General features: G+C 36.2%; 1 protein-coding gene across 7 annotated transcripts in view; it reads right to left on the bottom strand.

The window, feature by feature from the left end:
- Positions 1-19,481, bottom strand: part of LOC150102659 (serine/threonine-protein phosphatase 2A 56 kDa regulatory subunit gamma isoform-like) — a 315,572-nt gene that overhangs the window by 245,722 nt on the left and 50,369 nt on the right. For all 7 annotated transcript variants that reach the window (XM_090399676.1, XM_090399677.1, XM_090399671.1 and 4 more), the window contains 2 exons: positions 10,464-10,663; positions 5,405-5,515 (listed from right to left, as the gene is read on the bottom strand). In XM_090399676.1, coding sequence (XP_090255802.1) covers positions 5,405-5,515; positions 10,464-10,663 — 311 coding nt within the window. The remainder of the gene's footprint in view (positions 1-5,404; positions 5,516-10,463; positions 10,664-19,481) is intronic.

Consider the following 19,481-nt stretch of genomic DNA (forward strand, 5'->3'; position numbering starts at 1 on the left):
GGCAAAGAGAAGGATTTGGTGATTTTTCGTCTGCAGATATTGAAGAATTGATGGTTGACAAGGCTGTTAGTGATGACAAAATAATAGAAGCTGTTTTTGAGAATTGCAATGAAAAAGAAAAAAGTGATGAGGATGAAGAGATACCACTCACTGGTGGATTAATTAACAAAGGGCTTCAAACGGCATGTAAATTGCAAAGTCATTTACTTATACATGATCCAAAATACTGAACGAGGTGAACAGTTTAAAGGTGGACTGAAGTCATGTATGGTGCGATACGAAGAATTGTACAAAGCTCTAGTCAAAACAGGATTTCAATGATTAATTGCAGGGTTTGTGGTTAAAAAAAAAAAAAAAAAAAAAAAAAAAAAAAAAAAAAAAAAAAAAAACCCTCAGAATTATTGGAAATTAGTGCTAATTTAGTTCCTTTTACTGAAGAAAACATTTTGCCACTGCAGCATGAACAGGACAGCCAAAGCGTTTCAAGTGATTTAATTCATCTCACACCAAAAGAAAGCAGTTACTGTCAGAAAGTGACGGTGAATAAAATTTAAGTAATAACCACATGAGCAGGTGTATTTGGACTTTTTCTAATTTCTTTTTTATTAGTGACACACTATTTTCTTTAAGAGATGCACACATACATATATATATATATATATATATTATTGTTCATCTTTACTCGGTAGAAAATATTATAAAAATTAGTTTGAATGACTATATACCGAGAATATTAATATTAAACCTTGTTGTTTTTTCATTCTCGGTATATAGTCATTCAAACTAATTTTTATTATATATATATATAAATATACACAAGGGTGATCTCAAAAGTTCTCGGCCTCAACCGTAGATGGCAACACTACCGGCAAGATTTTTTTTTCTAAGTTGGTACATCTATAATAAGCATCCATATGAAACTGCAATGAGTTTTATACAGCTGTCTGAAGCAAAAGTGTTCTCTGTATCCCTTGAAATGGATAAAATTGAGTATTGTGCGGTTATAAACTTCTTTGTAAAAGAAGGTTTAATGCCAAAAGAAATTTATTCGAAGTTCATAAAAGTTTATGGGCACCTTTCTCCTTCGTTTTCAACAATTAAGAAATGGGCTACCGAGTTTAAACATGGCTGTACTAGCCTTGAAGATGATCCACATGAAGGTCGTCCAAAAAGTGTAACACCACCAGAAATCACTGATCAAGTGCCGATATGGTATTGGATGACCAGCGAGTCAAAGTGCATGAAATTGCTGAGACTATAGGCATTTCAAAAGAACAAGTAAGATATATTTTGCATGAAGAATTGCAAATGAAAAAGCTTTGCGGAAGACAGGTGCCGTGCTTGCTCACAGCAGATCAGAAACTGCGCTCGCATGAAAATTTCTGAACAGTGCTTAGAGTGTTTTAGAAGAATAAACCTGATTTTGTGCATCGATTTATTACTATGGATGAGACTTGGATTCACCATTACACACCAGAATCCAAACAGCAGTCAAAACAGTGGACAGGAGCCGGCTGTTTAGCATCAAGGAAGATAAAGTCGGTTCCATCAGAAGGAAAGGTCATGCCATTGGTGTTTTGGAATGCTAAAGGCATTTGGTTTATTAATTATTGCAAAAAGGTAAAATAATAACAGGGGAATGTTATTCCGTTATTTCAATCTTTTAACCAGACTAGACGGAAAAATTCGTGAGAAAAGACCCGGTTCACAGAAGAAAAAAAATCATCTTTCATCAGGATAATGCACCTACCCAAGTGTTTTGGCATTAAGGGATCTGCACTAGGAATTGTTGGAACATCCACCCTATTGCCAGATTTGGCTCCCTCTGACTTCTATCTTTTCCCAGAACTAAAACTCTTGCTCGTTGTTAGCGTTTTTCTTTGAATAAAGAGGTGATTGCAGCTGTAGAGGGGTATTTTGCAAATCTTACTGGGACAGGATAATGGTGCTGGAGCATCACTGGAATAAATTTAGTAGTCTTAAGGGAGAAAAATAAAAATAATTTTGAAATTATAAATTCATTTTTTCATTATTAAGCTGAGAACTTTTCAGACCACCCTTGTATATTTTGTACTGTTGGCCTCTATTTCCTGCAAGATTGCTTCAAATGAACTGCCATCCATGTGTCCTCCTGATCTCCAACTCCTTTTGGCTGTAATTCATCTGTTATTAAACACAGAACTCCCCCTCCATTCTATTCTCTCTATACTACCTAAAAATACTATATTCCTCATATTCTATCCTGGTAACTGCATTTTCTGCTGTCAGTCTAGTCTCATTAATACATAAACCCATTAGCAAGATTGCACCAATAAATGCCTAAAACTGCTACCTCTTATTCCTGATACTTTTAACATTAGTATAATAGAACTGTAGTGGCCCACTAGTCAGTACACCTTGTACTGACTACCCAATTTGATTCTGTTACTTGAGAGATTAGATTTTACATTTTTTGGTAATTCTTACACTCCCTTGTCCCATGGGTGTCTGCACACCTTCACCTACATCCACTAAAATAGTTTTAATTTTCCTGATTTTGCACAACTCTAAGTGAACAAGCTTTATCTAGACACCTAATTCCAAATTCATTTAATTACAGCTCATAAGCATTATCCAAGTCCTTTCATCTGTCAAATTCAGTCCACAGGTGTACAAACTCCCCAATCTGCACACTGGTTCATTTGTAATCATTATCCCACTCCTCAACCCACCTCTATCCTAAAACGGCAGCAGATTTACAATTTTCACTCTCTTGTTATTATTTTTCACTTCTTCTAATAACTTTTACATATGTTCTCTATACAATTTCATTTGTGCCAGCAAAAACAATCAATTCTTTCACTTCACCTTTCTACATCCTAATATCTCACTAAATATTAATTTTTGCACCAGGAGAAACAAGATTTAGTCATAATCTCAAATAATCTCTCTCATGAAATTACCATAAAAAATTTTGTCCTTATCCTCCTTCTCCCACTTAATCACACATTCTTGTTCCTTACCATGTACTCGTTTTTTTTTTCTCACCAGATCTAATAGTTACTTGACATTTCTACAATCTTTCAAATCTTGCCCTTTGTCCTGGGACTCCACTTAAGTGTGCTATTTCTTTCATGAGCCCCCCTCTCATTCTCCTGACCTCCTTTCAATGCACTTTCAGCAATAGCAAACATTAACATTTTCCAGACTTCTGTCAATACCCTCTTACTCCACAATCACGTTTTACTTTCTTCACACAACTGGCACTCACTTAAAACACTTCCTACATATTGAATCACTAATCTCGATTCCTTTCCACAAATATTTCAACTTTCTTGATGAATATATCTTGCTCATATCACAATGAACAAAATCTCGCATATTCAACTCACTTCAAGAAAGACATCTTGGCAACTATTGTTGTACTATATACACTGGTGCCATACCAGCAATATGTACTTTAATAAAAAATATACAAGCTTTGCTTAAACTCTAAATGCTCCAATAACTCAAAAAAAAAACTACATAAATTAACTCAATATTAATTAAAATTTGAAAAAATTACTTAACTTTCAGCAACACTTGAAACATGTCTTCTCATGATTTAGCCTTTAACCCACCTGTAATATATCATACTCTCCCTTTCTTTACCTTACTTATTTCTTGAAAGTGCCCATTAACAATTCTGAGAGTGATACTTCAGTAGCTAATATTTCACTGTTTGCTCTGGTTCACTGACAGAAAAAAAAAAAAAAAAGTAAGCAGAAAACACTTTAATTAGCATGATATATGATAATGTTCTGTCATCCATGTAGTTTCAGGCAACATAGAATTTGCTCAGTCAAATTCCAACTTACTAACCATAAATATCTCAAGTCTCAAATAGTTGTTCTCATTACTTAAAGTCCACATGGAGTTCTCCAAATTACCCAGCTTCAATTATAAGATACTGCTTTTTAACATCTTGGTTCTGTAATATAAAGTTATTGTTCATTTGGTTTTATAGAATCCTGCCCATGAAGGAATGTAAACTTATGACATACTTGTGCCCTCCACATGCTGGATATTTGGTATCTATGCTCCGCTACACCAAGCATATTTTTTCAGGCCGCTTCCCGCTTCCAATGGGTAAGATGGTGATGGTTGTCACATGCCAGGCAAACACACCACTCTACCAAATTGGCTTACTATAACAAATTACTGAGAAGTCCTGACCAAACCTCATAGGTTTGGTCAGGACTTATCGGGTATAAGGAATTCACTATCACAAACTACTCCAGCAGTCCCTATGAGCTTGATATAGTGAGAATCAACTGTATATTACAAACACTATTATAAATTTCTAATGTACAGTTTATAAAGGAAAAAAAAAAACATTTGGTAGTTAACAGCACATACAAAATAAAATGTGCCCACATTTCCAGCGGTGGCATTTTGGGATACAGCTGAGTGACTATTCTATATTCACTCAGCTGGGTTTGACAATGCCCTTAGGTTGGAAAGGCCTGGATTCGAATTCCATCTAAAACATGAAGAATCTCTATCAGGGCTTTTCAAATGAAGATGAGTCTCATATGAAGATAGCAGAGTTTTCCTCCCAGAAACCTAGGTTTTTTTTTTTTTTTTTTTTTTTTTTACTCTCATGAAAAGAGAAAACTGGCCAAGAAGAAAACATGCAAACTACGCAGTTAGGACTAACCATCCTATCAGCATATTAATGAGGTTTTAAAGACACCAAGTTACTTAGCCGTGAGAGACCATCTAAATCAATATGGATGGGAAAATGGGAATGGGATCATTCCAGAATGTGTATGCAGGTACTTGGATGCCATAATAGCAAGAAAATGATCCAGAGGAGGATCTAGGCAAATCAATGCAATTAAAAGTGCCTTAGAAGACCAAAATATAAAATCTGACTCCAAAAAGGCTGCCAGCATTTTAACAAGGCATGAGGAATAGAGAAAACGGAAGTGGTATCAACTAAGTAAAAAAACGAAGGAAGCAGATGAACGTTATGATAGAAAAGTATGAAATTTCAAGCATACATACATACATACATACTCTGTTTTCTGAATACTAAAATAGAAAGCTGAGAAAGGATTTTAGTTTGGTTCTTACACATTTAGAACTTGAAACAACACATATGCATAATGTCTATATGCTTCATAAAATAAAATAAAAATAAATGAATAAAATATATTCCATGCCTTTAGTCCTATTACTTCAAAAGAAGTTCATGAAAAAATACTCTACTTAAGTTTGTCTTGCAAACACAATAAGTGCATTTCTCGGTCGCAATGAGTGTGTTCCAGGGAGAATTAATATATTTGACATACATACATGAATATAATGTAATACAAAGTTGATGCTTGCCTAGGAAGAGACTATCGATTGTAGTATAGTTTGTGCCGAAAAAAGTGAATACCTGGAGATGAGGCCAAGCTGCTTCAAGAGTTGGTTCATCTTCTTCTGGATCAAACTCAGCTCCATTAGGATTGGACGATGGTGGCAATGCCCGAAATACATTTGCAGCAAACTGTAAATAAAGTTTTAAAATATAATAATAATGTAAGCATAAATGTACATGATTTCTATAATTTTTCTCCTAGCAGCCATGACTAAATTTTTATCACCAGTAAATGTGCACTGCACACTCTCTTCGGTAATTTATAATATGCCTTCATTACAAATATTATCAAATGGTTTACTAAGATTGTTTTATTGCATTTCACATATGTATATGGGAAAATCCTGAAAATTATGGTTTTAAAAATGTCAATCAGTCACTTTAAAAAACTTCTGCTGTTTTTTTTTACTTCAATTTAGGAATTACATTCATATTCTTGGAATACAACATATACAAATGGAATTTTGTGCTTCTTACATAGCTTTGTGTATAACATACAATATTTAACTACTTCAGTGAAACATTATTACAACTAACTGTAGTAATGTTTCTCCCTGATTGCTTTTAGCACCACCTGGAATAAATTAATTTCCCAGAAACTAATAAAGTTTCTGGGAACTTACACAAGGACCCAAAATATGGATGTGTCTCACAATATTTGCATCAGTCAGAAAAATAAGAAGTGAAATGACAAATACATAGATTTCTGTTCTAGAATCACTGTTTTATATCTAAATTGAAGATAGTACCAATGGTGTGAAAGAGAGTATTTGCTGTTCGTTGAAGGATGGAGGTTTTTAAGTATGGTAGTCGGATACAGAAGAGCTATTCAACCTGTAGCACACCAAGTACTGTGAATGATGGACAGAAAGTAAAGAAAAAGGAACTTGTTCACTGGTTTGTTTAGGGAAATACAACAGAATGGAAGTTGTGCAAAAGGATAATAAAAAGAATGAATAAATATGAATAATTTGGTCTATGCATAACTGAATTGTAAAGGGTGTGACTATCTACTATGGTTCTTAACAGATTTACAGGAGAGTATGGAAATAGTTGATGCCAATTTTGATAAACAGTAACAATAAAATTATCTGTAGAAAACATAATGACTTGATATAATTTTATTCTGCAGGGTTATTAATTTAACATGACATATACAGAGCACCCAACTAATGGAATTAGGTTATTACTACAGCTTCTCCATCTGTCTCTCCCTTGAAATGGAGCCTGCAACCTGTTAGGAGCAAATAATAGGTAAGTCACCTGTTTCCTTTTATGTTTGTATCTTTTGTTAATGACCAATTAAAACCCAATTTCTTGTAATAATCAGTGCTTTTCTTGGGTATAAAAAAATTTAAAGGGGACATATAATTAGCATTTAGCAATAGATACAAAAATACATAGTTACAGCTGCAGCTCTCATCTGATCGAAGTGTAGAATCCAAAAAATATGGCTTCTTAAGAATGATTTTTACTGAAATGTGTATCTTATTATTCAATAATTAATAATTTTAGTGTTAAGAAATTCCTGAAGAGTTTCCTAAATAGGATGAAAATTTTAAAAATATAGAAAATTTTGCCCTCCTCACACATTCCTGATATGTTAACTTTGTTCGTGTGTCTTTTCCAGATCTAACAAACTTAAGTACAGATCATGGTTATATTCCCATAGCTCAACTATTTGTTGTAAAGTGAAAATCTGATCTTGACAACTTCTATTTGACTAGAATCAAGCTTGTTCTTCTCCAAGTTTCTCTTCCACAATTTTCCTTAGCCTCTTCTCAACTAGGCTTGTATAAATCTTGCCTTGAACTGAGTATAGAAAACACTCTATAATTCTCATTCAGTTTTATTTCCCTTTTAATACATGGGAACTATGAGGACTCTACTCCAATAATCTGGAATTTGACCTTCTGAATTATGCTGAAAGCATAATTCAGAAGGCCAAATTCCAGAAAACTATTATGAAAATTGTTGTTAATAAAGTTGTAATGAAATAGTATTGGATTAAACTAGTAGCTGATTGTACAGCAAACAACACCATAACAAAATGATGTATTATAATAAGCGTACAAAACAGTAATTCCCTCAGAATCAATGTGTTAGGTTCTCTTTCACTCTTGTAAAAATAAAACCATAAAAACTACTAAAAACTTTACATATTTGTTCTCCACTAAAAACTTTACTGGAGAACAAATATCATCATAAATTATGTTGCTAACCACAATTTCAAATATAGCTGTTGGGAGTATACATAAAATTATTCATGTTTTATATTAAAATAAGAAAATAACAAAGAACAAAACTAGTTTTGTCTTATCCAGCAATTTCATATTTGATATTGTATTATTTCACAATAAAATAAAATTAAATTAAATTTTAGTTTTTTCAATGTTTCCAGTAACAGAAGTGAAATCAAATTCATACAGTGACTCAACATCACTTTGTTGAAAACAACAGAATTCTGTTAGCAATAGCAAAATAAGGAGGCAAAAATGTGCATCTAGGTCAATAAACAAGAAAAAAGTGGAAACAGAACAAAAAGGAAATCGTGGGAACTCTTACACTAATGACAAAATGCAAAGGATTGGGAGACATAAGAATGAACTAGAAAAATATGAAATTTAAAATAAAAATCCAGAGTTATGTAGCGAATTAATTCTTAAATGCTAAAGTCTAAAATTTAAAGTCTCAATTAACTTTCTTAACTGTATAGAGAGCTAATATCCATCATCTGTTCTATGTTCACTCAGAAAGCTGACTTGTTCACATCAACTATACCAATCCCTTACCCTTTGGGCAGAGTAATTCAGGTTATATCTCTTGTGCTTCCTCTCTCTCTTTGTAATTTCACTAAAGGCGACAGTTAAAATTCCCAGACTACTAAATTTTTCAAGTTAGTTTTGATTTTTATATTTGATTTTAATGGTATAGACTGCACATATGTAATGTAGTTCCCTATGAAATTTTTGATAAGTGATATTAGTTTAAGCTATTGTAACATTTCAAAATTTAAACATTAATTCTGGATTTTCATTATTAAAATTTCACACTCTTCTAGTTTCTTCTTTCTTGTGTATATATATACCATTATCGTTTGCATCTGTTTTTTCATCATCATTTTGTATGCTGTATGTATATTTGTGGTTTGATTTCTGCCAATTCTTATTGTGTTTTGTCATCAATGTATGATTTCCAACCATTTCCTTACTTTCTCAGCTACTTTTTTCCCCAAATTTATCATTCTTCAAGCATCACATTCAGTAATATTATTCAAAGTTCGAAACTCTTCAAGCTACCAATACTGGAAACTCTTCAATGCATGGAGGAGAGGGGGAGGTAAATTAAAAACCAATTAATCTGCTCTGTAGGATGTGATGCTCTCAACAGACATGCTAAAGCTTGATATGAGGTTAGCTCAAGAAGTTATAGTTACCCAACTGAATGTCAAATATCTTCTTGGGTTTTTATTTTCTGAGAATGAATGAAGTAGACAGCAGTTTTCATTTCTTCCTAAATTTACTACAGCAAACTTTGCGCTATAACTGATAGTTCCTAGGAGTTGGATATGGCAAACATTTACCATACACCACAGCTGTGCAGAAAATGGTGTAGATAAAAACTTTCAGAAGTACATTATTTTTCTTTGAAATGCAGTATGAAATGGTCGAATATTTAGGCATCCTTTCTTTTAGTGTTATATGGTAATCCACATTCATTTTGATAAATTATGAAGACCACTACTGCTTTTAAGTAAAGTAGTTATTCTTAACACAGTAACAGTCTCCATAATTTTTCAAAATGAATGATAATTAAGGTAGTTTAGAAGTAGGCTGAGGTGGCTAAGAACAGATACAATCATGTATTATACTTATTAACTGAACATCTCCAGATGATTTGTATTCTGGGAGGAAAAATGTAACACCTCTGTACAAATCTGACCCATCCTTGCTTTGAAAAGCTCTGGTTCTTCAACTATAATTCTGACTAAAAGGTTCTTTTAGTCAGAATTATAGTTGAAGCAACTATCATACATAACGTTCTCTATGATTTTTCAAAATGAATGATGAATAAGGTAGGCCGGGGTAGCTCAGAACACATACAATCATGTATTATACTTACTAACTGCATGTCTCCAGATGGTTTGTATTCTAGGAAAATGTAACACCCTGTACAAATCTGACCATCCTTGCTTTGAAAGGCTCTGGTTTGGTTTAGTTGGAATTATGGCTGAAGCAACTATCATGCATGATGTTCTCTGACCAGTCAGCTTGTTCTGCAGAATGAAAAACCTGAACTTCTGGGAGGAAAATACTATCATCTCCATATGACTGACCATCCAACCTTCAGATGGAATGTCCTCATAAAGGTTTCTTGCATCCTAGACAAAATTCAAACCCATGTCTTTCCAAACAAAAAAAGAACATCATTTGAAAATGCCTTGTAAATATTCTCCATGTTTCAGAACACATGGAAAGACCTAGGTCTGTCTAACTAATGAACACATTATTAAGGTAGCATTTTCATATACAAAATGTCATATGGAAATCCCATAATAAGGAAAATACTACCCGTTTATTGATTGATTGATTTTTATGGTAAAAAGAATACAATGCAGCTATAAGTCAATGTCTAGTCCAGACAGCCAATCCAGGCCAATTCTCATCTATCACCTTGTGGATGTCTTGGAGGTTACCATGAAATTGGCATCTTGGGCAGTCATTCACAATATGAGTGATCATCTGGGCTATGAGGGAACGGTTACAATAAGGGTGGTCTGACAGTTTCCAATTGTGTAGTAGGTAGCCACATTTGCCCTGGTTAGTTCTGATCCTGTTGACAGATGACCAAATCTTCCTAGGAAGAGCAAAATCAGGCTGTAGAGCACAGGGATCTTCAACCAGGAAGCCATTTGTTAGGAGATTGACTAACAGATAATACTGCTAACAATTATCAGCAATAACGTACATAAAGTAAAAGATATATATATATATATATATTACTTAGCAGTGTCATTTAGATAAATCAATCACTTCAAGAATGTGAGTAAAATTCAACGAGAAATAAAAACACTTACCATATGTACCACCTCTGGATACACTGCTTCTGTGATTATTCCTCTTTGTGTTGTGACATATTCAACTAATTCATGCAAGGCTGCCCGTTTAACCTCTTTCCACTTAAGATCACTGAGAGGATCTGACACAAAGTCAAATAAAACACAACACTGTCTGATCTTCCGAATGAATAATTCCTCACGATCAGGCAATGGGGCATCTACAATTTTTTTTAATATATTGTATTCAATTTAGTCTATAAATAATATACAGGAGAAAGAAAAGTTAATTTAACAAACAAAAAAAAATAAATAAATAAAAATAATTAAATAAATGAATTTAGTAGCATGAACTGTTGTCAACATGAAGAAATCATCTACCCCCCCCCCCAGAAGATTTCTATCATTTAGCACAGTCTTTCATAGTTTTTTCCATGCATTCTTGTTTTCAAACCTTTCATTTTTTTTTTGTCCAGTAATATATGTATATTAAGTCTTCAGTTCACCTTTGAAAGCTGATTAACTGATTCTTTTTAAAACTTCTTTACATATTTTTCTTGTTAATGATATTAAAAATTTTGAATCTGATTTTAATTCTGATATTGTGAATTCTGGATATGATATTAACTATGATATTACGGATATGATATGAAAATAAGAATTCATTATGCTTCAAGTAAAAGAATGAGTATGAAAGAATACCTTTGCTGAATGTAGATGATGCATATGTGACAGATGCAGAAGAGATTGTTCAAATGAGTGCCCATTTTGCTGAAAGGTATCGACAGCAGGCCTCATGTGTAACTCACACATGGCATTGATATACTATAGGTTCTTGTATCTCTTGTGTGTGGGATAAATATAAAATAAAAAATGCAACATTGAACTTGCTATTAACTCTTTGCTGGATGAAGAAACTATGGTGTATTGCACCTCAGGCGTTGCACAAACTGAATAAGAATTCAGCAATAGTTCATGGGATATCAGCACAGATGTTAAAAGTATTCAGCTGAAGTGGCTCTTCCTTTTGAAGAGGCTATATAATTTGAGCCTCAAAACATGGAAAATTCCAAAGGAGTGGAAAGAATGTAATCCAATGCACAAGGGTGGTGCAATAAATTAAAAATGCCAAGAAATTATATTCTTGGTTTAATCCTTTATCCAAATGTAAGCAAACGTAGTTTGCACCTGAAGAATTTTCAGGACTGAGCAACTCGTATATAAGAAGCTAATGACTTCATTTCACTAGCCTTGGTATCCCATAATCCAAAACACATCTTCCTCAGCCATAGCCATAGTCTTGAGCGTGGACAGCAGGGTCCCCCCCGAGTTTATCGGGCGGGTTTCATCCCGCAAGCAAGCAAACCAGTTCCCTGAACACACACACACACACACAAATTACAGTCAGGAATACTTAAGTCCCAACCATAGGCCTGATTCGTCAGCTATGCCGGTCCTGAGCCCAGATAAAATTTGGGGGAAACTGAGATAGTGCGGTTCTTCCTTGTAAAAAGGACCTCACAGCCGTTGTATCATCATATGCTAACTAACTAACAGACATGTATAATGCTGAATAAGAATCCAGCAATAGTTCATGGGATATTAGCACAGATGCTAACAGTGTGTTCAGCTGAACTGGCTCTTCCTTTTGAAGAGGCTATATTGAGCCTAAAAACAGGGAAAATTCCAGTAGCAGAAAGAATGTAATCCAATGCACAAGGGTGGTGCAATAAATTAAAAATGCCCAGAAATTATATTCTTGGTTAATCCTTTATTCAAATGTTAGCAAACATAGTTTGCACCTGAAGTATTTTCAGGACAGGGCAACTCATATATAGAGGCTAATAACTTCACATCACTTGCCTTAATATCCAATAATGCAAAGCACATATCCTTATGGACATGTATAATTATTATTATTATTCAGGCCTCCATGGAGTCAAAAGACTTATCGAGGGAGGTCCCTCCTAGGACACACAAAGTCTATCATACCTTAAATGCATTGACCGTTCTCGCTCTCACCACTCCATCAGGCAATGCATTCCATGGTTCAACCACCCTCCATGTAAAGAAACCACTCCTCATTCTCTTTCTCACAGTTCCCTTTCGTAACTTCTAGGGATGGCCCCTTTTCATGACTACTTCCTGCTGTTCAGCCAAGCGAAAGAACTCCCCAGTGTCAATCCTGTAACCACCTCTCAATAGTTTAAAAGTCTCAATCATATCACCCCTCCTTCTGCTACCCAACAAACTCTGCAGTCCACGCTTCCTCAGCTGATCCTCATAACTAACATTGTACAGTCCTGACACCATCTTTGTTATCTGCCTTTGTACCCTTTCCACAGTTAATTTATCCCCTTCAAATCCTGGGGACTAGATCTGAGAACAAAAGTGTGGGATTTTATCCAACGGAATGATAACCATTTTTTCCTCTACAGGTGAGTGTCCTTCTCATTATTACAGCAATCCTCTGCGTTACCTTCACTACCTTTGCAATATGTCCCCTAAATTTCAGGTTTCTGTCAATCATCAAACCCTGATCTCTTGTCTCTCCTACTTCCTCCAGTTTAACTCCTCCCACAGAGTATGCAGCATCCCATCGATGTGTCCCAAACCTCAAGACCTTACATTTTGCTGCATTAAACTGACAAACCATTCATGTGCCCATCTATCTAGTTTATTCAAATCCTCTTGCAGGGCTACCCCATCTGCACTATTACTAATAACCCTTCCCAGCTTCGCATAATCCGCAAACAACCGATTATCCCCTTGCAATCCACGGACAATGCCATTGATATAAAGGTTAAACAATATAGGTCCCAGTACTGAGCCCTGTGGAAACCCCCCCCCCCACTTGTAACCTTCTGCCTGTTTGATATTGCCCCACCATACACAACGCTCTGATACCTATCGGTTGACCAATCTGACATCTAGTCCCATGTGCTGCAACTTGAATATCAGCTTATCATGTGGCACTCTGTCAAATGCCTTTGCTAAGTCTAGGAAAATGATGAGGGAAAGGCAGTATATGCCTTTCCCTCATCTAATGCTCTTGTAACTTTATAATAAAAGGCTAGCATATTGCTAAAACAAGAGTACCCTTCACAAATCCATGCTGACTCTCACTGATAATATTACTCTCATCTGCCCAATGCTGTATATGGTCCCTCACTACTTTCTCCAAGATCTTACTTGTGACACACAACTGATGACACACAAACTGGCCTATAATTAGACACTTCCACTCTGGTACCACCCTTATGCAATGGCACTATCTTACCTTCCTTCCATTCCCTGGGCACCTTTCCTGCAGCCAGACTTTCATTGAAAAGCCAGGTCAAGGGCACTGTCAGTTCCTCAGCACATTCTCTCAAAACTCATGGTGAAATACCATCCAGTCCCACAGTTTTACTAACGCCCAGGGTACTCAGTATGTGGAACACACTCTCCTCCTGTACCTCTAAACCTCAAACCTGTTCTATCCCTCTAGTATTCAAATTGACTCCTCCAGGATGAAATACTCCAATAAAGTGTTCAGTGAACAATTCCACTATGTCCTCTGCATCAGTCACTCTATCCCATTTTTATCCAACAATGTCTTTCTTCCACAGTCATTTCTCCTCCTACTGGCCACATAGCTAAAATTCCCTAGGATTTTCCTTGGATCTAAGGGCCAATCTTTTCTCATATTCCAGTTTCACCTTCCTTACCATACTAGTCACTCTTTTAGCCTGTGTCTTATATTCTTCATGCATCTCTTCACTTGTCTCCTTATATCTCTTCCATGGCCTCTTTTTTGCATGTAGCTCCTGTTTAATATTGTTTGTCATCCACCTGACTGCAAATCGTGTCCTCTTCTTCACTCATGGAATACAGCTTACCATTACTGCTAACAAATATTGCTTCACAATTTCCCAAGCACTAATGATATCCCGGCCTTTCAATTCCTCCCTCCACGAAACTTCCCCAAGTTGACATCTAAGACTATTATAATCACCTGCTTTATAATTCCACATACGTTCCCGTCTCTTTGATACTCCTGCATGTCTATTCATTTTCCAAGTCAAAACCATATGGTCACTCTCTCCAACTGGTGGAAGAGATGTCATCTCAGTTATTATCAGCTCTTCTGATGCTATAACCAAATCCAAAATTCTTGAACCTCTTGTTCCCTCTGTAACATGTTGCCTAAGATATTTTTCCCTCAAGAATTCTAGAAATTCCATTTCCTTATTGTTATATGCATCTTCCTTTCCTCAATCTATACTGCTGTAGTTAAAATCTCCCATAACAATCATTCTTCTTGCACTTGCCATGCTCAACTGTCTCAACATCTCCTGGTCTCCACCCTTTGTGCTCCTTGGTCTGTAGCAACATCGCACTAAATATCCTGTCTTGCCCACCTCCACCTCACACCATATGCTTTCAAAATCAATAGTGTCACAGCCTTCCAAACCCTCCACTCTTAGAGGACATAGGTCGTCACTTATCATAAGCAGTACTCCACCACCATGCTTTCCCTTTCTATCCTGCCGAAAAATGCTGTACCCAGCAACTTCTATTCCTGTTATTATATCCTCTTCTGCCACCAATTCCTCTCCCTTATTCAGAATACTCCTGGCATTTGGTATAAAGCATAAAAATGCCATTGTTTCTATACCCAGCATTATCCCCTCTAGACTCCAGTGGGCTCAGCATTACCTGATGTGGCCCCACCTTCCCCCATGTACCCATTCCTACAAGAGGCCACCCCTGCTACCATCCACACTGGGACACATTGACTCATTCAGAACAGCAATCTCTCCAGATGCCTACGTCCTTCCTCGTTCAAATGCAGGCGATCTCTCGTATACAATTCCTCTCTGCTCTCAAACACACTCCAAGCATCCACATATTCAAATCCTCTCTTCTGACACATTCTCGCTATTATGCCATTCACCGCTCTTCTGCTCAGCTTGACATATCATACCTAGGAAACACACACACACTATCTTTCCTCTCTGTCTTCTTTCGTACAGCCTCAAGCAAGAATCTCATATCTCTCACTGCCCTATTTACACCACCACTCAAGTCATTTGTTCCAACCATTACAATCATCTCATCCACCCTTTTACCTCTCTTAATTGCCATAGCCACACTTTCTATTGTTCCTCCTGGCAAACACTCCTCATGCATCCTATCTTGAACACCACGGATCATTGAGTCTCCATACATTACACCTCTTACCACTCTGTTCCTCGATTGCTCACATGCATCCCCCTCACTCTCTCTCTCGTAACAGTTTCTCTCTGTGCTCCCCTACTTACCTGCCTTCCTGACATCACTATCTCTAGTCCCTGTGCTCCCCTGCACTCCTCTCATTCCTTCTCTCCTGCTGTTTCCATTCTTTGCTCTTCTATCATTCCTATATCTGACACTCATTCCCTCTCTTTCACTAATCCCATTCTCACCTCTTCTATCATTCATACAACTCTCTCTCTCATTCCTCTCTTCTACTGTTCCCATTCTCTCCTCTTCTATCACTCCCCTAACTCTCTCTCATTCCCTCTCTTATACCGTTCCTATTCTCTCTTCTTCTGCCATTCCCATAACTCTCTCAAACACTCTCCTCTAATATTGTTCCTATTCTCTCATTCCCATAACTCTCTCTCACTCCTCCTCTGATTCGTGTTGCATTCGTCTCTTCCATTCACTTAATTTCATCTTTCACACTTAGCATCTCATTCCCCAGACATTCCACCTGCTTTTTCAGCTCATCTATCTCTCTCTGTAAGTCAGCCATTCTTGTTTGCCATTCATCCTACCAACTGAGACTATCTCCTAAAACTTCAGAATCATTCACCCCGTCCATACTCCCCACTCTTATTATTTTATTCATACTTCTCTCACCCTCTATCATACCCGTCATCTCTCTACGTGGAGAATCTCCCATTTCTGACTCAATGAGGTCAGTTATAGTCTATGGTCATTTCTAAATCACCAAGTTCCTCCCATTGCCTGCATTTTGCGCATATACATTTTTCTCCCCGTCTTTCTCCTGCCACATATACAATCGCCAGGACGCATACATTCTGCAAGTCCCGCATGCTACAAAATCCCATATGATATCGCGCGAAATGGAGTCCTTAAATGGGGGGGACTTGGCGATATGCCATTTGTAATTTTAACTGCTGCTGCCGCCATTATTTAAAATGTGTCGCAAATTAGTGTCAAAAAATAAACGCTAAATAAGTACAAACAATTTCAAACAGAACATTTAAGTACACTAGATATAAATAAATAAAATGAAATAACTAAATAATGAAAACTTATCCTTTGCCTTGTCTTCCACCGTTATGCATTTGATTCTAACCCAGTCTTCTTGGTAACCAAAATACACAATATCGCGACAACTAACTTCAAAAAACAACCACTGATGGACGCTCTTATTCCAGAAAACAACTTAGCACTACAAAACGTAGAAAAAACGGACTATTCACCGATTAATAAGCACTTCAACACAGCTCAAATACCACGCCATGTGCTATGGCGACTCTAGCACCACCATAATGCTATGCATTATGGGAAGGATCACTACCCAGACCATTTTCGACTTTCACTGGGATTTCATCAGCGGTAGCCAGACCCAACAGTTGAAGTAATGCAGAAGTAATATTTCCATATATGAGTAACCAAAAGGTGTCACACCTCATTATTAGAATACTCTGGATTAGAAACAGTTGTTGGAAGTTTTTCCACTTGGTTATACTATAAATTAAAGATGCCAAGAAATTATATTCTTGGTTAAATCCTTTATCCAAGTGTAAGCAAACATAGTTGTCTGAAGTATTTTCCTTTTGGCTACTCATATATGGAAATATGACTTCTGCATTACATCAACCTTGGTATCATCTCTGAGTCTGGCTCCCACTGATGAAATCTCAATAAAAGTCTAAACTGGTCTGGGTAGTGATCCTTCCCATAATGCATAGCATTATACATGTCTGTAAGGATATGTGTTTTGCATTATGGAATACTAAGGCAAGTGATGTGAAGTCATTATCCTCTATATATACGATTTGCCCTGTCCTGAAAATACTTCAGGGACAAACTACATTTAGATAAAGGATTAAACCAAGAATATAATTTCTTGGCATCTTTTATAGTATAACCAAATGGAAAAACTTTCAACAAGGGTGGTGCAAACACTGGTGTGTCCACTTATCAGTATCTCTGGAGTGGTAGTGAAGATTTTGGAAAAGTCTGTCAAAGTTAAGAGAGAAACGAGTTGACTGACAGAGAATCAATACTTTACAGCATGGGGTTTACTAAGTGAAGATCATATTTGACCTTCCCTTAGTAAACTTGATCAGATTTTATAATAATGTTACCAATCGGTTAGACAAAGGGAATTGGATACACCATGATAGTTTAAACTTTGCTAAGGCTTTTAGCAGGATACAGCGAGGAAGACTATTGCATAAATTGAAAAATATGGGATTGGATTATAAAACATTAGCATGGATAAAAGGATGGCTGATTGACATATCAAAAAGTGGTATATGCAGGGTGCAGCATTTAAGGTCACTAGTGGTATACACAGGGATCAGTCCTTGGTCCACTGTTAATCAATCTTTATTAACGACATTGGAATGGATTTGACAGGTGACACAGCTATTTGCTAATGATGCAAAGATAGGTAAGGTAATCAAGAATGGCATCATTCTGGAATTATGGCATATGAATATGGCTGTCATTTCAATGTTAGTAAATATGTCATGCACTTGGGTATAATGAGGCCCAAAGTTATATTATATTGGTGGGATTCTGTTAGAAGAAACTAATTAGGCCAGAGATCTTGGAATTTTCAGATATAGGAAGTTGAAGTGCAAAGGCCATATAGCAAAGACTGCAAATACAACTCAGAGGATCACTGTAGTGCTGAAACAAACCTTAATGAGTAAGGATAAGGAAGTCATTTTGTTTCTTTATAAGGCCATATGACCCCTGTACAGCTCAGGTCTCCTGGTGTCTATGGTGATGCTGATATAATTAAGGAGTGCAAAAGGGTGCTAAAATTGGTAGTAAGATTATGGAATACGGATTATGAAGCCAACTGAGAATTGCAGATACTAGCAAACAGGAGAAGCTGGGGTGATATGATTGAGACAATCTTCTAAAAGGATCATACTGGTAGATGGAATTTTTCATTTTATGAAGAATGGAAAGAAGATGAAAGGGCATCTGTAGAAGTTGACAGTGAATGAAATGAAGAAGGGGATGAGACTTAGATTAGATTTTTCCCTCAGGATTCATGCTGAAGAACATCAGCTGCCTTTGCAATGCAATAATGCAAGGCTGTACATGAGCCAACTGACTTCTATCAAAGAGATCATATACACAGCAGTGGAACATCATCACTACAGCCAAGCCATGACTTAGCTCAATCATTCTGGTTATTTCTTAAGCTGTAGACGCATCTTAAAGATATTACAGAATCTGAAACACAGTCAAAGCAGAGGTGAAAAATGGTTTTGAAAGCAGTCTTTTACTATAATCACCTTGAAAAACTTGTTACACTTGAGAAAAGGTCTGGAATCAGATAATGAGAAATATTATATGAAAGTAATATAGAGACTTTAAACCTTTTTTATTTTTAAAATAAAAAATCCTCTCCTTTGGTGTTGGGGAGCTATCACAACGGAGGCATTACTTTTGGATCATCCTTTCTGGCAGGGATCTGTATTTAAGTTTTGTACAAGTAGAAAAGGAATGTGATAAGGTTCCAAATGAAAAGTTGTTCAACAGCTACAATAATATGGTGTAAATAGATTATACAAACAATATAGAGCCTACTTTAAGTTATAAGTCAGCAGCTAGAAAGCAGAGACAAAGGCATGTCATGTGAAATGGTTGTGCACTGCCTCCATTATGAAGACATACAGATCATTATGGAAAAGGGACATTAAACAATACATCAAATTCAGAGACATTGAACTCAAACCACAAATATTCAGGACTCTTGCAATAAATTTAATTCTGCTGTAACAAATTTGGCAT

The sequence above is a fragment of the Typopeltis vanoorti genome, chromosome 10, assembly GCF_054136105.1.
Source record: "Typopeltis vanoorti isolate ZY-2024b chromosome 10, IOZ_Tvanoo_1.0, whole genome shotgun sequence".
In the NCBI taxonomy this organism is placed as follows: Eukaryota; Metazoa; Arthropoda; class Arachnida; order Uropygi; family Thelyphonidae; genus Typopeltis; species Typopeltis vanoorti.